Here is a 21,641-nt window from a genome sequence, read left to right as displayed (position 1 = left end):
TGGATAATTCAATTCTTTTTTCTTTCTTACATTATTACATTTAATAAAAAGGTCTTCAAAAACTGTGAAAAAAAATGTTTCATGAAAAAAACAGTAGAATAATAGAAAGCAAAACCAAACACCTTCATTCGGTATTGACAATGTTTCTCTTTTTGAAATTATTTTCTGACAATCAAACATTCAAGCTACTTGAGAAAGCGTTTCAAAAATTTTTTTTGAATTAATAATATTTCTTTACTTTTTTGTCCCTCCAAAGTGCTGGACCGCGTTTTGCCGCGTGCGGTCAGTCAGCATGACCTTATTTGGCACTCGTGCCCTTATATGGCCCCCCTCCCCCGGCCGGAGGGGGCGGAGTGACGGGAGGGTCGGTGCCCCTCTCCCCGCAAATGTGCGCCCTTCCTCGGGGAGGGCAGCGCGCGTGTTGTCGTGGGAGCTCCGCGGACGCTGCGTGTTTTTCGGCCCGTGTTCCCTGAATGCACGCTAGAGAGCGCACAGCCAGCCAGCCAGCCAGCCAGCCAGCCAGGCTCCGTCGGGCTCCGTCGGGCTCCCACTCGCGCACTCGCGCACCCGCTCAGTCAGTCGCCAGCGAGGAGTGTCAGCCGCGACGTGGACGTGGGACGGGAACAAAAAAAAAAAAGAAAAAAGAAATGTGCTGAAATCGAGCGTGAATCCTTTGGACTATCATCATCGGCGTGGTTAAAAGTCGCTTCGAGCTTTCTTTTCTTCTTCTTCTTCTTTTGCCTTTTTTTTTGGGGGGGGGGGGTGTCGGGTGGGGTGGGGTCGGGTGAGAGACTCCTTTTCCCGGGACGCCGGTTCCACGCGGAGGACGTGTTTATGGATCCGCGCGCGACCGTCGGCAGAACCCGGACATCATCCGCCGCTCACCGGACGCCCCTCGGTCATGACTCGCCGCTTCTGCCCCGCTTGTGAACTTTGATCCAGAAAATTCTGTTGTTGTTTTTTTTCCTCTCTTACCCCCCCACCCCCCCACCCCCCACCCCACCCTCCTCATTTTTCGTCCTTCCTCCTGCGTCCTAAAAAAAAAAAAAAAAAAAAGTGCGTGTGGGGGGGATAGCATGGCAATGGTAGTAAACCAGTGGCCAGAGAACATTTCCGCCGACCCGGGCTCGCAGCTGCAGATTTGCGGGCAGGATCCCGGCGGCGGCGGCGGCGGCGGCGGCGGCGGCGGCGGCGCGCCCGGGACGCCCGCCGGCTCCACGCCGGGCGCCGCGGACGCGCTGTCCGCGGACAAGCTGCAAGCCAACGTGGACTGCATGGTGTGCGGGGACAAGTCGAGCGGCAAGCACTACGGCCAGTTCACGTGCGAGGGCTGCAAGAGCTTCTTCAAGCGCTCCGTGCGCCGCAACCTGTCGTACAGCTGCCGGGGCAACCGCGACTGCCCCATCGACCAGCACCACCGCAACCAGTGCCAGTACTGCCGCCTCAAGAAGTGCCTCAAAGTCGGCATGAGGAGAGAAGGTAAGGCCGGGCGGGCGCACCTTTGCTGCTCGTGCTGCTTGCTTGCTTGTTGTTGTTGTGGGCGTCTTCAAACGTAGAAAAGTGAGCGAGCGCATCAGTCAACAACATCTTCTGAAATTGGAAGCATTTTCAACTTTTGCTTATTGTTGGACCCAAATGAGACGGAAAATAGAAATATCGCCGTGGTTCACACGTCTTGCAATATTTCCAGCCGCTGGAATAAAAAAAAAACAACAACAACAACAAAAAACACACAAAATAATACATTTGAATTTGTTACTTTTTCTTTTCATCGTTATTAGGGTCTTTTTTTTTTCTTCAACCTTTTGATGGAGGTTCATATTAGAAAAGAAAATATGGAATTTTGTTAAATCTGCCTTAAGTCAAATGCAAAATGAACACTTTTTTTTGCATTGGTTGTTAAAGTATTAATTAGATACGTGAGCACATTTAAAAAATAAATGTAAAAAAAATGTCCCTAACTTCCTCCCTATACACGTATAATATTGTCGCTTGTCATACCGGGACAAATATCAGCACTTTTTATGCAGAAATGAAAAAAAATATATATTTTTCTGGGGTGCTTGTGTTTCGTTTGAGACGATGCCGCCTCATCGGTCCGACATCGGTCCGACATCGGTTCGACATCGGGGCTACATCGGTACTTTGGCGTTGTATAAACAACGGATCACTTGGCGGCAAAAAGCGAGTAATGGGTGAAAAGGGGCGAAATTGTTCATTATTAGGAATCGGCACTCTTTCGCAGTGTTCGTGAGGGTTACGCACATTCAAAATTCGAGACAGTATGTATAATCATCTCATTATTTGATGACGTATTCTGTTCGCCCTTGGTTTGATGATGATGCAGCTGTGGGGAAAAAATGAATAGACAAGAAAAAAAATTTTTTTTTTTTTTTTTTGCTGTCCCGAAACAATACAATTTCAAACTCACTTTCCAAGATTATACTTCAAAATAAACGCAAAAACAGATGATTTGATTCAAAAAAAAATAAAAAAAATACTTTCTGTAACTTCCACTGACAACCCAGGCTAAACTTGGCTCCTCCCCGATGTACAAAGTCTCTCAGTGGAGATGCGTCACTTCAACGTACTTCCTTGATACCGATGACTTCTGTCTAAAGTCATGGAAAATCGCGGCAGCGGTGATGTTCGCTTCCTGTGTGGCGTTTGCGCGCCAGCATGGCCACCCGCGCTCGCGTGGTTTTTCCTCCGGTACTCCGGCTTCTTTCCACATTTGGATAAAAATGGACGGATGGAGCATAGTCACTAGCTTTTTTTTTTTTTCCCTTAACAAAAGATGTAGTGGGTGAAAAAATGCTGTAAAAAGGGGGCGCCATGCAATTTGACTCCCGATTTGTTTTCCTCCAACGTGGGGGGCCAGATTTGGCCCCAGTGCCGTGAGTTAGATAGCCAGGGTCAGCAGGGGTTGCTCAAGGACACCTCCGCAGTCTCTCTTAAAGGGACGGCAGCCTCTGTTTTTCACTCTGGCTCCATTCAAAGGCGAGAGAGTCACCTGAGATGATCTCTGCTGGCTTACCAGGTCACGCACTGCGCCTCGCCTCGTGCTTGCTTGTGCGTGCGTGCGGGCGCGTGCGTGCCCGTGCGTGCGTGCCCATCTCCTACATTGCCCACAAGCCACACCAACTCGGTCATGTGAGGAAATCTCCTGATGAGCTGCAGTGTTAACAGTGTTAAAAGTACATAAAAAGCATCCATAATCTAGCCATGTGATCAAAATTTTTTATGGGAGCCTTCAAGTGAAAAGATTGTAAATAAGAAGCACCTCCCCCCCCCCCCCCACCCCAAAAAAAAAATCGTACTCGCGACATTTTCTTGCTAAAAACAATCAAATCCACTTTTTTACACTACAATTATTCAAACGTAATTCAAAGTGTATGCCACCAAAGTTGGGGGGGGGGGGGGGGGGCAGAGGGGGCAGAGGGGGGTCATGCCCTTGTCCTCAGACGCATTAGGAGCAGTCTTGGAGCATCTTACCAGATATTGTCACTGAAAATAGTGGCTATTATTTTGAAATGATATTTTCAACTGAATTTTACTTATAATTTCCATCAGTTTTGAAAAATGTCTTTACTTTGGTGTAATGTTTTGAAAAGCAAGTACTGTCAAATCAAGACAGTGAGCTTATTTTTCTTTGCTTTTTTTTGAATCATTTTTCTAAAATGATATTTTTCACAGAATTTTTCTGTTCTAACTGACATAATTTTTGGAACAAAGTTTGACATATATTTATTGCAGTTTTTTTACATTTTATTTTATTTTATTTTTTACACGAGGAGAAAGCCGCTAGTGTATTATTTCATGACAAGGTTGTGTTCAGTGTGAATCCAGTGAGAGTCCAGGCCTAAATCCAACCAGATTTTCTGTTGCGCGGGAACGCCGCGGACGCCCTCGCCGCCGGACGCAGTTGTGGCGCACTCGCATGGAAGCGTTGTCAAAAATTGTCCACTCGTACTGCTCGGCGGCCATCTTATTGTACACGGCTGTAAACTATTTTCATGTCGTTTTGACAATTATATGATCAATTGAATTTTACAGGTTATTATTAACGTGATTAACGTTTTAGATGTGGGAGGTCTTGCGAGACACAATTCCGAAATGTTGTCAAGGTGTAGCATTGTACATCATTTTTACTTTTTATACGTAATCATATTTTCAGTGCAATTTTAGCATTTATGTTTCACATCATTTGTTTTAACATTTTTAAAAATGCATTCATTGCGGTGTCATTTTTACATTTAAAAAAAAGTCAACATTTGACATCCTGATCAGCCAAACAGCAAATTTTGCATTTTAATTTTTTTGTATATCATTTAAATCAAAGTGCAATAAATAAACAAATCTTGTCAAGATTTGTCATCCAGATATTGTACTTTTTTTTTATGCACGGTATAGCGCATATATTTTATTTGAATTACACCGGTTTTAATCCACCTACGTTTTGTTTTTGTTGTTGTTGTTTTCAAAACAAAGCTGCCATGTTAACACGTTGACTGGAAATGAGGTCACGGCGACCGATCGCTTCGGCGGACAATAAACCAGAAACCACTTCAAGCAGTTACAAGTGGACAGTAACGTTGAGTTCGCGGTCCCGTTGGAAGCGTCTCGTTTGGATTAGACGGATTCACAAAGGCCGCAAATCATTTTCCGTGTATTTTTATTACTTTTTCCGGCTCTGTATGCGCTGGTGCGTTTCAGGTCAGCGGGATTAACGGCTGCCCTCAAATCCTCTTTGCCGTCCCGCCGCTCGGCCCGAGGGACAAACGGACGTGTTGCTGAACAGGAAGCGCGCTTTGAAACCGCCACAGCGTGTTCCGGGGGAAATAAACGACGTCAACACGAATGCTGGAGCACTCCGGCGCCGCCATGATTATTTTATGGCGGCATCCGTGGGAAATTCAAGCGCGGCGCGACTGAAGATTTTTATTTTTTTTTATAGTCGACTATTACGCGAGCGAAGTCGAGCCGATGAATCGATGACATCATCGATATTGTTTCAGCACAGTACGCGCTGACGTCACTGTCGCCATGTTGTGTAGCGGTGGCAAAAAAGTAGCCACAAATTTGACTCAGCTAAGAGTACCGTGGCTTTAGAATGATATGACTCAGGAAAAAGGAAAAAAGTAGTACTCGGAATAATTACTTGAGTGAGAGTAAGTATTCAGTAAAAAAGAACACCCCAAAAAAAAACTCCCCAAGTACGGAGTACCTGGTGACTAACTTGTCATTTCGTTTTTTCATCAAAGCATGAATGTCAACTCAACAAAAATATACATCGGGAATGTGCAAATTCAGATATTGCCCGACAATATTACTTGAACCCAAACAATAATACATGTCATCTTTGTAAAATAACTTACATTCAGGCAAATTTAGCCACCAGAAATCGTCTCGAATGAACTTTCTTTGTTGATACTCGAAACAACAAAGAACAAAAGGCTCGCCAGGCAGAGATGGCTTTGCTGTTGCTTTAAAGTTCTTGCTAGCACACAGTTGCTATCCGTGCACAATTGGACGCAACATTTTGGCGAACAAGATGGAGCTTCACTCCGCGCCGCTATCCTCGTGTTTGCAATCTTTCATCATTCCCTACTCCCTAATTGCTGTATAGACATTTTACAGAGTGGACTACATAGATGACACTAGGGCTGAAACCGTTAATCAAATCCTCTGCAATCACTATGCAGGGCTTTGAATCGAGTGGACTATATAGTTGACTCTCGGGCTGGAACGATTAATCGAACGCTCCTTAATCACTCTTCAGGGATTTGAATCGAGTGGACTATATAGTTGACTCTCGGGCTGGAACGATTAATCGAACGCTCCTTAATCACTCTTCAGGGATTTGAATCGAGTGGACTATATAGTTGACTCGCGGGCTGGAACGATTAATCGAACGCTCTTTCATCACTCTTCAGGGATTTGAATCGAGTGGACTATGTATAGTGAACAAAAATATAAACGCAACACTTCTGTTTTTGCTCCCATTTTTCGTGAGCTGGACTCCAAGATCGAAAACTTTTTCTACGTACACGAAAGGCCATTTTCCTCAAATATTGTTCACAATCTGTGTCAGAGAGCATTTCTGCTTTGTCGAGATAATCCATCCCACCTCGCAGGTGTGGCGTATCAAGATGCTGATTAGACAGCAGGATTATTGCACAGGTGTGCCTTAGGCTGGCCACAATAGAAGGCCACTCTGAAATGGCTTATATTTATATTAAGTGTTGCATTTAGTTGACTGTAGAGCTGGAACGATTAATGGAACGCTGCCTAATCACTCTATAGGGATTTCGATTGAGTGGACTATATATTTGACTCTAGGGCTGAAACGATTAATCGAACGCTCCCTAATCACTCTACAGGGATTTTAATCGAGTGGACTATATATTTGACTCTAGGGCTGAAACGATTAATCGAACGCTCCCTAATCACTCTACAGGGATTTTAATCGAGTGGACTATATATTTGACTCTAGGGCTGAAACGATTAATCGAACGCTCCCTAATCACTCTAGAGGGATTTTAATCGAGTGGACAATATAGTTGACTGTAGGGCTGAAACAATTAACTGAAATACATCTTACTCACTATGCAGGGATTTTGACTCAGTGGATTACTTAGTATTTGCACTTGGTTCTTTCCCACCACTGATCTTGCAGGAACGTTTTGCTCCTTCGGAAAGGCGTCAAGCGGCGTGTTGTCCAGAACCCGCCCCGGGGCAGCCGGCCGCATAAAGACGGCGGCGTTCATCAGCTGCAAAGTGCGACGGATTTTGTCTGTTAAATCATTTGAATTTACAAGTGTTTGGTTTGATATCGCCTTGACATTCCCAGTAGACACGCTAAGTTTAATGACGTCTTCGCATGAAGAAGATTCGGGTTTCTTCTCCTCCTTCCCACCCGCCCCGAGGGGCACGTCTGACCTCGTCATATCATCGGACGTCACCGAGTCGGGAGCGACGGCGTGTCTGCGACTCCCCCGAGGCGGTGCGGCGTTCCTTGTCTAACCTCGCACAACCGCCGCTTGTTCTCCTCTAATGTTTTGCGTTTGCCTTCGAGAAGTGGACAAAGGCGCCAGGCTAGGAAAGCAAAAGTTGGCATGACGACTCGAAGGGAAGCCGAAGTAACAAATGCCAGGCTTCGAAATGTTGCCATGATACGAACATTTCAGTTTTTACGCTGTGCAGATCAATTAAACAAAATACGTATGTCGGCATGTTGGCCGGCACGGTGACCGACTGGTTAGCACATTTGCCTCACAGTTGTGAGCTGGCGGGTTCAAATCCGGCCTCGCTTGTGTGGAGTTTGCATGTTCTCCCCTTGCCTGCGTTGGTTTTCTCCGGGTACTCCGGTTTACTCCCGCATCCCCGCTCACGACGCAGCGAGCCGCTGGCGAAACGGCTTCGGCCCCGCAGATGCACACAACTGGAACACCTCGGGGAACGTACATTATTTATTACATTCCCTAGCCCGGGAGCTAACTCGCTCATGAGCTAAGAGGCTAAACAATGGATAAAAAATGGGCAAAATATCAAAATGAATAACACATACAGTTTGCATCCCAGAGAGACTCCCTGTACTATCGATCGCCTTAACAGGTTAAAAAAGGAGGGGGGGAAAGGTATTGCGCAATAATAAAAAATATTTTTTTTTTTTAAAACGCAAACTAGCAGGGACCGCGAAGTTTGAACCGCGATATAGCGGGGGTTTACTGGATATGTGAAATGCAATTATGAACCAAAACAAAGGTTTTCACCAAACAGAACCTCTAAAATGGTTCCATTGTTCAGATTTGTTCAATTCAAATATGGGAAATTGTTGGGGACTTAACTGTTGTGGCCAGATGCCAAACAGAACAAAATATATTGTACTCCAATATTTGCTATTGTGTCAGGCCGAAACACAAACACAAGAGCAATGGATAACACAAAAAATATTGTATAAACAGTATAAAAGAGAGCAACAGCTGCAGGTATTGCACATCGCGCCACCGAGATGTAGCGGAGGGTTACCGTATTTGTATTCTGTGATGATACAATGCAGGGACTCATTGCTCCAGGGCTGGGACTCATTGTTTCCAGGACATGCGCATCCCCGGAAATGATCCACGCCAATGTCAGGACTGGAAATGTTTCCCTTTTGGTAACCGTTCAGTTTTTGTGATGTTCTGATCGAGTCAAGCGAGCATGAAGATAGGAAACAAAAAGATAGCATGGCGACTGGACGGGAAGCCAAAGTATCAAAACTGCATTTTAGAATACAACATCAGGATTCGAAATCTTCGCCTTATTGTCATTTTTTTGAGTTACAGGTGCTTATCGATGAACTCAAATGTGTGAGGCTAGGAAACAAAATTCTAGACGGGAAAGCCAAAGAAACAAACAGAAAAGCTTACAACCGCTTTTGAAATGTTACTTGTATTGTCACGTTGTAGTTGCTGTAAAGTGCTAATCAATTCAATCTGACACGTGAGGCTAGAAAACAAAAAGATGGCTTGACGAATAGATGGGAAGCCAAAGTAGGAAATGTCGACCTGATGGTTACATTAGTTTCAGTACCGAGCTAATCTCTAAATCGAAAATGTCGGCAGCAGCCTGCAGAGGGCGCAAGTAATCCAGACACGACAATTTGCTCTGCTAAACAAATCCGAAGGAAGGCGTCGTCCGTGCTTTCTAACAAACGAGGGAATAAAGAATGTTTTGTCGTTAAAAGGGGCGCAGTCGAGGGATTTTACTCAAAGGCAGTCACCAGCAGATCAATCCTGACCCGACTAGTTGGAACAAAGGAAGTCAAATTGTTTGGGAAGCTCCAAATGCAACAACATACACGATGGTACACGATCATCCGAAAGTAGAAGTTCTTAGTAAATAATCCCTACGTTACTGTATACTAGGTACTGTATACTAGATACTAGGGCCTGGCCATTGAACTCATTCACTGCCAGCCGTTTCCTGAGCAGGGAAAGGGTTCGACTTTCATTTTCATTTTCGAGCAATTTCACTCATTTTTCAAGCCCCGCAGAATATTATGAATTATGACGACGTGAACAACAAAACCACCAAATGAAAGATCAGACTCTCTTCTTTCATCAGAAAAAAAACAAACTAAAACGTTTGTCTCTAGCTGATACTGGTCTTTAGTACTCAGCAGTCAAATATAGGCTACTTTCAGCCAAGTCCGTTCCTGGAAGAAACGGATTTCTTCTCGAAGCACAACCTGTGCAGTTTAAAAAAATATAGCTATTACTATAAAAAAAAATACATTGTTGAAATTGCTGTCGTGGGACGCGGAGGAAAAAATAAAGCTTCCAATGACCTTTTTTGACTGCACTGCGTACTGGAATGGGAGTCGAACGTCTGCTGGATGCGTCACGTGTAAGTTTCAAAAAATAGTTACCATTACTAGAGAATACTTTTGATTGATGACGTGTTTTGCAAGGGTAATTTAAAAAAAAAACATTACTTTTCTTCATCGCCATCGTAAAAGACGTTCGACTCGCGGGTGTTGAATTGGACGAAATGGAAAATCCGCATGAGTACTGGCAACAGATGGCACATTGTAATGTGAACGAATGGGACTAAATTATGTTTTGATGTAACAAGGGTTGAAGGAGCGCGTTTGCTCGCTAAATGTAGCTAACGCGAGCTGCAAACGAGTTAGCGTCGTCGATCTCCATCGGAGGAAGCTCGGGATGAAGCTCGGCCGGCTGTTCGCTCATCTGACCATTTCGGATGCCGTACGATCAGCCGACAAGCGGCCGAGAGCATCTCGCCATATGTATGGCCGCCATTTTGCTCGCTGCGTCCTCCTTTATTTTTTTTCATTTTGTCTTCTCTCTTTTCCGCCATTATGTTTGTCTCTTCTCATTATTTGTTGCACCCCGCCGGACCGCCCCCTCCTTCTTCTTCTTCCTCTTCCTCTTCTTCAATCTGAGGAAGGGACGTTCACCTCGAGGCATTGTTGCCCCCTACAGGGTGCCATTCCTCATTGCAGTTATCCAGAGGCATAAACTGCACAAGACCCTCCCCCACCCATCCCCGTTAAAAAACGCCATTGACGTCTTTAGACGGCATTGGCAGGGAATAGATGGATTCTTAATGACGTCTTTGGACGGCATTGGCAGGGAATAAGCTAATTGGCCAGCTATTTTTTTTTACTTATTGGCTCTTTTCAAATTTCTAAAAATTGGCCAATTTTTATTTTTTGTCAAATTTTGTTGTTGTTTTTTTTTTTTTTTTTTTAACAAATTAACACTTTACAAAGATAATAACGTTAAAAAAAAAATGTAATGGTGAAAATCAGTGACATTTTTCACTCTGTTGTAAAGTTCAACAAATACTAAAGGACAAAGTATTGTAAACCAGTTCTGCCTGTAATTCACATTTTTGTTGTTGAAATACGTTAAGGGACCAGAAAATAAATTATTTTGTTCAATATATTTTTTTTCGAATTAATCGACCGATTAATCGGTTATTGGAATTGTACTCTGCCTCGAAAACACCATATCGGTCGGGCCCTACCTCCAGTGGTGACCTCTAGTGGTGAAAAGTGGATGGACTGCGGTCGCCCAGGGAGCTAAAGTTTGCGTGTTTTGTGCGTTCAGTGTCGGCGTTGTGACTTAGCCGCTTTTCAGTTCCCCCACCGGAGTTGCCAGGCTCGTGTTGTTTTATTGGATCACACTTGACATTTAAATGTGACCAGATAGAGCTCGGAGCCTCTGGCTTTTTTTTTGGGGGGGGGGGGGGGGGGGGGGGGGTTCTGCTGCCGTCGTGCTTCGTCTTTTTTGCTTTTTTTTTTTTGTTTGAACAGGGAAGTTAATGTTTAGCTGTTTGGACGCTCATTTCTTCTTGGAATACATGCGGATAAAACCAATTAAATCAAAGGAATGAGTGGAATAATTGTCGATGATCAATCCAGGAATTTGTTCATCCCGTCGCTGAACTCGCGCGACCCATATTGAGCAAACAGCGGTGCCGAATATAGGTCAAGCAAAACTAAAACATCCGTAGCACACCCAGCCGGGTCCAAAGTCCACATGGAAGAGTATCATCGCCGGGAGGGGGTCAGGGGTTTCTCTTCTCATCCCACCGCTATGACGCTAATAGTTGTTAGCTGGCTCGTTTAGCCTGTGACAAATCCCGACACTTAACCCAACTCACATTCCCCCTTCGTGTTGTTTTTTGTTTTTTTCCGGATAACTTCAATTTAGCTCAATTTAGCTCAATTCTGCCACGAGCGCCCCGATACAGAAAAGGCAGCACGTCTCAACACGGACGGACATAAAGTGCTTTGTTTAGATTCGTTTTGTGAAATACACTCAGAGTTATTTGTTCTTGTTTATGAGAGAAGCCGGACCCAACCAACCAAAGAAATCGAGATTCTTTTTTTTTCCAAGTTGTCTTGCATTTATAACATGTAAGCCAATTTAAAATATAAAATCAAATTTGAAACAATTGAATTATTCGAATTTAAAAATACAAAAATGAAAAACCGAATAGTTACGTGTTGTCAACTATCCACATATATTTTTTTCTGATTTGCAAATAAGATTAGATTTATCAATACGGCGAAATGTTGATGGGCAGGAAAAATGTTAACTGGTCAAGTAATCCGTGTTAGCGTTTCCATTTTGGGAGTTAATCGTAATAACCAGTTCTAAAACGATTACAGTTTATTGAAGGCAATTACGTTTCCTGAATTTGTGACGCCCCCTGGAGGCCACTGTGCCCTGAGCATGTGCCTACAGTATATTGCGTAATTGGCGAGCCGGATCAATGTTGTAATCATGCAACAGTAAAACATAATTAATGGCATAATTACTCATGTGATGAGTGAGCTATATTGTCCACGATATCAAAATAAATCGGGAATGAGGAATAAATTATAGTCGGGAATGAGGAATAAATTATTCACACATTCGGACACCCGAATCACTGCAAAGGGACGCAACTCGGTCAATGGTTCCCAACAGTTATTTACTTAGACTGCATTGACGATATTAGAAGGCATTCGATTAATCGTTTCAGCCCTACAGTCAACTATATAGTTCACTACATAAACATCCTTATATAGTGATTTTGGAGTTGGGAATGAGTTCATAAATGCCAACATCGACAGATATTTAGTTAGAGTCGGTTGGCTATATTTGCTGTTATTCAATTAATCGTTTCAGCCCTAGAGTCAGCTACATTACCCATTATATAAACATTTCGATATAGTGAGTAGGGAGTCAGGAATGATTGCCAACATAGCTAATTATTTAGTTAGACTCCGTGGGCTATATTAGCCGTTATTCGAGTAATCGTTTCCGCCCTAGCAGTCTACAACATAGTGCACTATATAAAAATCTCTTTGTAGTGATTAGGGAGTTGGGAACGGGTAAATTATTCCAAACGCAGTAACTGCATTCGGAATCGTTCACTCATTCTCAACTCCCTAATCACTACGTAGAGATTTTAAGTGGGCTATGTTAGTCATTATTCGATTCATTGTTTCATCCCTAGAGTCAACTATACGTTGCACTATATAAAAACACTTATATAGTGATTACGGAGCAGGGAATGAGTCAATGATTGCCATCACAGCCAATTATTTAGTTCGGCTCCGTTGTATATTAGCCGTTATTCGATTAATCGTTTCAGCCCTAGCGTCGACTAGATAGCGCACTATATGAAATCCCTATGTAGTGATTAGTCGTAGTATAACACCGTTTTTTGAAGGTCAGTCTTTATATTTCACCTTTTTATTTTTTATTTATTCATTGTTAGCTACCGGGCTTTTGTTTTTTGCCATGTTGCTTTAAATTTGCAGCTTCCTGGTTTTCGCTCCTCAACTGCGGCATGTTGTCGCGTGCCACCTTCAAACAAACGATTGTCCGGCACTTGCCGAAGCTGCACGAGCGTGTTTCGGTGGAGCCCGTTTAAAAATAGCTGCGTTTTGTGTGCGTGCGCTTCCCGCCGTCAGACATCTCCGAGCATCGCGTGAATCACATACAGCCGCTCGCTCGCTTGACTAATTAATTCAGGAAGTGCCTCATCAAAGTCTCAGACGGAGGCAACGGCAACCTCGCAGCAAAAAAAAAAAAAAAAAAAGAATTTTTAAAAAGAAATAATTCATATTTGGGCAGGCGATGCTTTCTCGTCTGTGTCTGCGTCACAGCGCCCCCTCCTGATTCGCTTCTTCTTTTCACCGACTGAACGCGTAGCACACGACTAGAGTGAACCCCCGTTCATCACGGGCAAATGTTCATTAAGAACCGTCTCATTACGGGCTCAATTGTTACATATATTTGCTCGAAATTGTTTTTTGTTTTTTTTTGGTCTTTTGAGCAGACATCTGTAAAGAAGGCCGAAGCAATGGCAGTTTTTTGTTTTTTTTTTTGTGGGTAAAAATTGCAGTTTTACAACCAGTGGTGTCAAACATACGGCTCGCGGGCCCACCGATAACACAAACGGAATTGCCTCCGGGTCGTCATCGTCAATGAGAAACGGTTCTCAATTGCTTTACAAATTACAAATACAATTTTTAGTACCACATACAACTCTGAACAGTAGTGTTCTTGTTAAAAGGTGTCCTGGCTGGTCCACCACGAGCACATAATGTTGAAGTTGGGAATCGGCGGTCGCCATGGCTGCGACGGGCGTCGTCGCGCAAGCCGGGGTAGCATCAATATGACTTGGACGCTGTTATGTCGTCAGAGAAGGACATGGAGTCGCTTCCATTTCACCATTTTGGCTCGGCGGATCACTTCGGGCCGAGTGCGTTGCTGACTGTGGGCCGCAAACGGCAGCAGGAGGCCATCGGGTCAAAGATGACTTTGAAGCTGTTAAGTGAAGGTCACACGGCGTGGTGTCCTCGCCTTCCTGGAAGCGACTTCTCCTTCCGAGAAAATGAAAAGCATCGCTGCCGTGCTCTGGCGGCGTCGCCCTCGCTTCGCGCAGCTGCGCCCTCGCTTTGCCGCCCACGGCGCGCATGTGCGTTTGTGTAACACGAGACCGACGAACAGGTGTTTTCCAAACACTTGCCATCACCACCATCGTGAACACTCGGCCTCTGGGTCGAACCCTTTGCCAGCGTACACGGCGGGTTTTTCCCTGACGTGCCCTGAATGCAGCACAGAAAAATGCAGGCCGCCGTTTACGATGGAGTTGTTTGGCCTCAACAGTAACGGCAGGCATACTTTGAAATCCAGACCCCCCCCCCCCCCCCAAAAACAACAACACCATTTTTTGTGCTGAAATATGACTACTTTTACTGTTCTGCTTCATTTTGCGTCCCTCAGCCGTCCAACGAGGACGCACGTCCAACTCTCAGAGCAGCCCGGGCCAGTACCTGAGCAACGGGGGCGACCCGTACAACGGCCAGCCGTACCTGTCGGGTTTCATCTCGCTGCTGCTGCGCGCCGAGCCCTACCCGACGTCGCGTTACGGCGCGCAGTGCATGCAGGGCAACAACCTGATGGGCATCGAGAACATCTGCGAGCTGGCCGCACGTCTGCTCTTCAGCGCCGTCGAGTGGGCCAAGAACATCCCCTTCTTCCCGGACCTGCAGCTCATGGACCAGGTGAGGAGGGAATTTGATCGCCACGTCGCCGTAACGACTGTTAGCGTTATATCCATCGCTAATCTACGCGGCTTGGTCGCCATCTTGCTAAATGTTAGCATTTGAGCTATTCCCTTTTATAATACCACAGGGCACAACGTTAACGTTTGTTCCATCTACCTTTGTGTTTTCTGTGCTTTTTAGTGACTGTTGTTCGAAAAAAATGTATTTTCGCACACTCCTTCTATTGCGCTCGGTCGTCCCCAGGTGGCGTTGCTGCGCATGTCGTGGAGCGAGCTGTTCGTCCTGAACGCGGCGCAGTGCTCCATGCCGCTGCACGTGGCGCCCCTGCTGGCGGCGGCCGGCCTGCACGCCTCGCCCATGTCGGCCGAGCGCGTGGTGGCCTTCATGGACCACATCCGCGTCTTCCAGGAGCAGGTGGAGAAGCTCAAGGCGCTCCAGGTGGACACGGCCGAGTACTCGTGCCTCAAGTCCATCGTGCTCTTCACGTCCGGTGAGTCACGGAGAAATATTTTCGGACGATCTCCGGCCGAGCGTCTGCTCGTTTTTCTTCAGCTTGTAAATGTCCACTTTCACTTGATCATCAAAGTTGGGAATTCCAAGGTTTGCCGCTCCGAAAACATTCCTCCGCTCGGCTGCGATGAAATATGCGGTGTAATTTACCACCCGAAATAGTAGAAACGGCTCTCGGTACGACGCGATGCAGTTGTACGCCCGCTGCACCGTAACAGCCGTTAAAAGTAACAAGGAAACAAAATCACGCCATTTCGCACTTAACATCGCCTGTACCTTCATCAAAGGTCAAATTCAAGGTGGCATCATGCTGACCATATCCTATTTCTGCTGAAATACGAGCGTAGTGTAGCATTTCCACGGTAATCAAAGACAACAGACTGAATCGGTATTGTTTGCGAGATTGTAGCTCTTGGCTGCAGGGGCGGAGCTACGTGGTGGCCAGGGGGGCGCGGCCACCTCGGACCGAAGGTGGGCGTGGCCACTATAGTGTTTTCCAAGGCCGAAAATTTCGATCAACTGCCCCCGTGTTGACAATTGATTTCGGCCACCCCACCCAAAATTTTCAGGCAACGTCGTACAATAACGTTCATTAATTTGTCACGCAAGCAAAGATTCATTCATTCGTTCATCGTTTAGCGTCTTCAATGAACCTAGCGCGCATGTTTTATAGAGCAACGATGGCATTTGGCCACTTCGTACTAAAGTCCAAATAGTTTTCATTTTTCTGTATAAAACCTTTGTTCCTGAAAGTCTAGCTAAAACCGAATTGTTACGTTGCTGGGTTAAAACTTGGCGTTGTTCATCAAAGCTTGCATCGTGAAGTCGGCTTTTATGCACAAATTACGAACGCGCATCGATTCCGGGGCGCGAACGGCCGAGTCGGGCATTTTTTGTACGAAAACCAAGCGGATGCACCGAAACCGGGACAAAAATTGAGATGACGAAAATGGACGCAAACCAAATCTTACAAAAAAGTAGGGCGTACCAAAACCCAAGTTCCACTGTACAATATATCATCATTGATTCAAATTTACAAAGTACTGAACGAGTACTTGATTGCATGTAGCATGTAGAGAATTATAGCTTCTTTGATCACTTTATACTATAATATATGAAATGTATGATTTATCAAATACATACATCCTGATAATGAATACATTGTGTTTAGTTTTTTTGACTGTTCTTCTTCACGTCGCGTTTTTGCTGACGCTGATTGTGTGGGTCACTCGGCTCCCGTCGCCTCTGACGTGCTGTCACAAGCCAGACGCCTCGCTGGGAGATCATCATGTGAACAAGTTAACAGAAGACCCCCCCGCCCCCCCCCCCCCCCCCCCCCCCCCCCCCGCCCCGCCGCCCCCCGAAAACAAATGGAAAACGCCACCGACGCCCCCCGTGCAACGTGGATCTTTTGCTTGCTCTGTGATCCCATCTATTATTCAGCCGCCTCCCCCCCCCCCTCATGTCGGTGGTTAAATTATGGATGGCGGCGGATCGGCCACAGCGCGGCCGTGACCTACATCGTAACCCCCCGTCGCCTTCAGCCTCCCATGTGACGCGCACGCACACACAAATCCAAGTCAATCAATTGAAATCGTTTTTAGCCTAGCTATTTATATATACACCATCCTGTTAGCATATATAATTATTTAGATGCACTTTTGTGCCTGTAAATGTCTGTTTTGTTTATTTAAAAAAAATAAACAATGGAACATTTGAAAAGTAAAGTAACAATAAAATATATGAACTATTTGCAATATTCAGGTACTATGCATACTATTGTATCATATACATATTATTTAACAATATACTGGCCATTCAATAGAAAACAATGTAATTCGCCGCTAACGTCCTTCGTTCGCTTACACACTTTTTGGGGATCGGTCAAACAAACAGTCTCCACTGTGATTGGCCAAATCCTTTGGCGAACGACTCAGCTGAAAATAGCACCCTTAGTCGTGGTCAACATGTTGAGGAAATGGTGACTGATACACCAAATTATTTGGAGTGGCCAATAAACATATTCATTCATTTATGGATTTACCCCCAGAAAAAAAAAGCCCGCGCCGTCTGGGTGGCTTGGCGCGGAAAAGCGCGAGCGCCCGCAGAGCTGTCGCTTCGGCACGCGAGGCCCGCTTTTTGGGGCGGCGGAGGACAGCTTGGCTAATCTCCGCCGCTTTGTCACAAACATGGCCGCCCGACACGCACGCACAAAAAAGCCGAGGGAAAAAAAGGAAAGACAAGAAAAGCAGTCCAGCTGTCCTCCACGCAGCAGAGAAATAGAGCAGTGATTCACACAGCTTGACACGCTACATTTTGGGGGGGGGTTACATCAAAGCCCGCCGTGACAAAAAGGAGCCCCGATGCAAGCTGACAGGTTCAAACGAACGCGGGGGAGAAACACGAGGGGTCGTGCGGGGGTCACGGGCAAAAAGAGAGGGAAAAAAAGCGTCTTTGTTTGGACTTCACACGGCGGCAAATCCCTCGTGCCTCCCCGCCACAGAGGGTGTGAAAAGTGTAGCGCGCAACGTAACCTCAGCTGTGCAGTGGGGGGGGGGAAGCGTGCGAGGGGGGCGTGGGGGGGACGACGACGAGGCGCACGTCAAGGCCGGAGTGCATGCGCACTTTGCATTTACAAACATGAATTAGGAATTATGCTCTTGCCATAATATCACCACCGACAGACACAGCCCAAACCCTAAGTACTAACCGTAACCACTACCCGCTAACCTTGACTTAAACCCTGACTTAAACCCTAACGAGGCCCCAGGCCTAACTACCAACCTAAGCCAAACTACCAACTCTATACTAAAGCTGACCCTCACCCGAAAATGCACTTTTGGGCCATTTTCAGCAGTGCGTTTTCAGTGTCTGAAAATTCTGTGTTTATATCTTATAGTGGTTTCAGATGATTCTGATTCTGATTCTGATATTCCAACATCACGTTCAATCGCTTATCTTCGTGGCTGACCGGTTCCCTCTGCACCGAAGCCTTACATCGATCCATTTTTAACAAAACAGTCGTACTCAAATATAGCTAAGCTCACCATTTTTACTCGTTATTGTCTAAAAAAAATAAATAAAATCCAGACGCTCAATGTTGAGGCGACGTACCGCCATACGACTCCCTGACTTTGAGGGAAGAGGCGGAGTTTTACACAATCAGTTGAACGCTCGAGATGTGGATCGATTTGCTCTCAAGCGGTTTTATTCGCTTCATTCGCTAACGTCCTGTTTTGTGTCGCCTTCGGCGTAGACGCGATGGGTCTGTCGGACGTGGCCCACGTGGAGAGCATCCAGGAGAAGTCCCAGTGCGCCCTGGAGGAGTACGTGCGCAACCAGTACCCGAGCCAGCCCAACCGCTTCGGCCGGCTCCTCCTGCGTCTGCCGTCGCTGCGCATCGTGTCGTCGCCCGTCATCGAGCAGCTGTTCTTCGTGCGGCTGGTGGGCAAGACGCCCATCGAGACGCTGCTGCGCGACATGCTGCTGTCGGGCTCCAGCTACAACTGGCCCTACGTGCCCGCCGCCGTGCCCCGCGAGAGACCCATCTCGCTGCACTACAACGACAACGGGCCCTGAGGCCGCACCCGCGTCGGGGTCCCGACACCCGCGCCCGACCCCCCGGCGGAGCGTTTCGAGTTGACCCAGACGAGGGCTCGCCCGAAAAAATACATAAATAAATACAAAATTGAAAAAACTGGACGAAAGCAAAGAGCCATGAAAACCGCAAGCCATTTAAAACAAAACAAAAATTGAAAAAACAAAAACAGTCTTTTAGGACCTTTTTGTCAAGGTTTTATTGTGTGTTTATACGACAGAGAGAAAAGTCATGATTGTGTCCATATGTACAGTATATCGTCGACTCATAGCACAGCGGGATTCCACTTGGGGGAGAGGGGGGGGGGGGGGGGGGTTCAGGCTCTAAAGTGGGTGACTAGATGGGCATGGGTCAAAAAACAGGAAAAAATGACATTTATCATGCCAAAGTCAAATTCGACGTTTTGTTTTTTTTTGTTTGGGGGGGGGGTGGGGGGGGGGGGTTGGTAAACACAGTGGACTAGCGGTTGTGAGGTTCAGGGTTCAAGTCTGGGCTTGAGTTTACATGTGGGTTTTCAACAGCCAACGTTCCAAAAAGGCGCACGTTGGATTCATCGACGACAGTGTAAATAATAAATCACAATTTCCTTTGTTGAAGCAGGTAAGCAATCGAGACCAGTTTCTCACGTTCGAGGCAATTTGAGGTTCAGTGTCTCGCCCGAGGGCACTTCGGCAGCAGACAGTCGGCGCTGGGATTCCAACTGCCGACCCATTGAAGACTCAATTTTGCATAGGTGGGAATGTCTGTTTGTCCAAATGTGCTCTACGATTGTCTGGTACCCCGCTTCTCTCGCCAAAATTCCTTTCAGCTTCATTGAGGACTCCAAATTCTTGCTATCTAGCGACATGAGTACAAATTTGGGGTTTTGCAAAAGTGCTGGCGAGTGGCGACTAATCCAAGCTGTACAAAAGTCCATTTAGGTTGATCGAAGACTGGAAATTGCCCTTTGGTGCAAGTGTTGTTTGTCTACACTACAAAACTCAAAATCATACTGAGAATATTTTTACTTGAAATAAGTCCCCAAAAAATTGCCAGTGCAGTAAGAAAAGAAAAAAAAAAACTACTCCACTTTTTTTTGTTTTTTTAACTTATTTCAAGTACAAATGTGCTTGAAACAGGTAACAATTATAAAAATCAACTGTTCGATTAATCGTCTCTCGTGATTAGGGCGTATTCGATGAATGGTTTCAGCCCTGGTATTGTCCACTCTATAAAAATGTCTATATAGCGATTAGAGAGTATTACGAACGCAGTCGCTGCGTTTGCAATCATTCATCATTTTCCGACTCCCCACAATGAAAAAACCACCGATATTTGTTCTATTTCTAGTCAAATTAGTCCAATTAAAATAAGAGAGTACTTAAAAAGCCAATTGTTTTAAGACACTTTTTACTTGAAATACTGTAAGGAGAAAAACAATTGCCAGTGGAGTAAGGAAAAAAAAGTCGACTTATTTCAAGTAAAATTGAGCTTGAAACTAGTTAAAATGTCTTAAAACAATTGAACATGTTTAGGTGATGTCTTATTTTAAGTGTAACCAGATTCTTTTTAAGACTTTTGACTAGAAATAAGACAAATATTCCTGATAAGATTTAGTTTTTGCAGTGTGGGCACTGCTTTTCTTCCCAAAAGTCAGCTCGTAGCTAGCTAGTAGCTGTCAATTGCCCATAGGTGTGAATGTGAATGTTTGTTTGTTTGTTTGTTTAATTGCCCTGCGATTGGCTGGCGATCATCGCAGGATGTACCCGCCAAAACCAAATCCAAATAAAAAGCCAAGGCACTTGCATGGTGAAGCTGATTTGAGAAGCGCAGCCAACGGAAACTCCTCACGCTCACTTTTCTACGTTACCATTGTCGCCAATGGAGCTTTTTGGGGGAGGGGCTTTTGTTTATTCCGGGGTGGTGGGTGGTTTTCCGAAATGACCTGTACTTGCCTTAGAACAAAAAAAGACTTTGTCACATTTATCTTATGACTGTGCCATAATCTGTCGTTACCTGTTATAACAGGTATTAAGTCCAACAACAACAACAAGAAAATCGGAGTTTATCAGAGTTTATCGGCCGGCGCTTATCGGAGCGTGGAGTGTGTCACTAATGTGTGAAAATAAGTCTTTATTCCGTTCTGATGCGGTTCTTATCCTGATCCTGCTCGGACTTGTGGCCGTGACTTTTAGCGTAGGACTAGTTTCAAGTTGTCCGCCCTCCTGCTCGTCTTCGCTCGCGGTGGGAAAGAAACTTTGAGAAGATTTGGCAACAGACATTTCCGACACGGCGCTCGCTGTGTTCTAAGCGTTTCGGAGAAACCGTTGATTGTCGTCCGTGTATTTGGTGGTTGATGACGTGACACAAATGTTCCTGGGAGTTTGTTTTTACGAAAACCACAAATGGACGATCCCATTTATTGAAATAAAATTTTGTTGTTCACACTGACTTTGTGCTTGTCCTTCACTCATTGGAGCCGGAGTCAGGTTTCCATTCGGGTTTCAAATCAGGGTTTTAAAACCAGCTTTGGGTTTCAGACAAGGCCTCAGGTTTTAAAGGAGCGCATTTTCCTATTGTCGCTAGACGCAACCCACATTTTTCAAACAAGGAAAATGAAAATAACTGAAGATTGAAAACTTGTTTACAGAGTAAACGAAAGCAAAGACTTTAGAATTGGAGTAATATGCTCTGACCTCTTTGTTCTGGTCAGAACCCGAGCTGCAGCATTCTGAATGAGCTGCAGCTGTTTAATGTCCAGTCAGAAGACCATTACGATAGTCAAGTCTACTTGGATGAGCTTCTCCTGGTCTGCTTGACACATGCAAGCCTATTGAGCTGTCGTCATCTGCATAGCTATGATAGTCAAAATTAAAGTTGTGAAGAATTTGACCCAAGGGTAGCGTATACAGGCTGAACGGGAGGGGTCCGAGAACTGACCCTTGAGGGACCCCATAGCTCATTGCCATT

The 21,641-nt window shown here is 45.4% G+C and overlaps 1 protein-coding gene and 1 long non-coding RNA gene across 2 annotated transcripts in view; one reads left to right on the top strand and one right to left on the bottom strand.

Annotated features, from left to right (window-relative positions):
- Positions 1-21,641, bottom strand: part of LOC133479175 (uncharacterized) — a 68,329-nt gene that overhangs the window by 18,682 nt on the left and 28,006 nt on the right. The window lies entirely within an intron of this gene.
- Positions 320-21,122, top strand: nr2f5 (nuclear receptor subfamily 2, group F, member 5). Its single transcript, XM_061775768.1, has 4 exons — positions 320-1,479; positions 14,301-14,581; positions 14,828-15,074; positions 18,351-21,122. The coding sequence occupies exons 1-4, from the start codon at positions 1,077-1,079 to the stop codon at positions 18,671-18,673; spliced, it is 1,254 nt and encodes a 417-aa protein (XP_061631752.1). The 5' UTR covers positions 320-1,076; the 3' UTR covers positions 18,674-21,122.

Source organism: Phyllopteryx taeniolatus, chromosome 6 (assembly GCF_024500385.1).
Source record: "Phyllopteryx taeniolatus isolate TA_2022b chromosome 6, UOR_Ptae_1.2, whole genome shotgun sequence".
Taxonomy (NCBI): domain Eukaryota; kingdom Metazoa; phylum Chordata; class Actinopteri; order Syngnathiformes; family Syngnathidae; genus Phyllopteryx; species Phyllopteryx taeniolatus.
The sequence above is the reverse complement of the archived record's forward strand: the minus strand, read 5'-3'. Positions and strand labels throughout refer to the sequence as shown.

Coding starts and splice junctions, on each gene's coding strand:
- nr2f5 (XM_061775768.1), top strand. CDS start 1,077: ATGGCAATGGTAGTAAACCAGTGGCCAGAGAACATTTCCGCCGACCCG. Junction 1,480..14,300: donor AGTCGGCATGAGGAGAGAAG/GTAAGGCCGGGC, acceptor TGCGTCCCTCAG/CCGTCCAACGAGGACGCACG. Junction 15,075..18,350: donor CATCGTGCTCTTCACGTCCG/GTGAGTCACGGA, acceptor CCTTCGGCGTAG/ACGCGATGGGTCTGTCGGAC.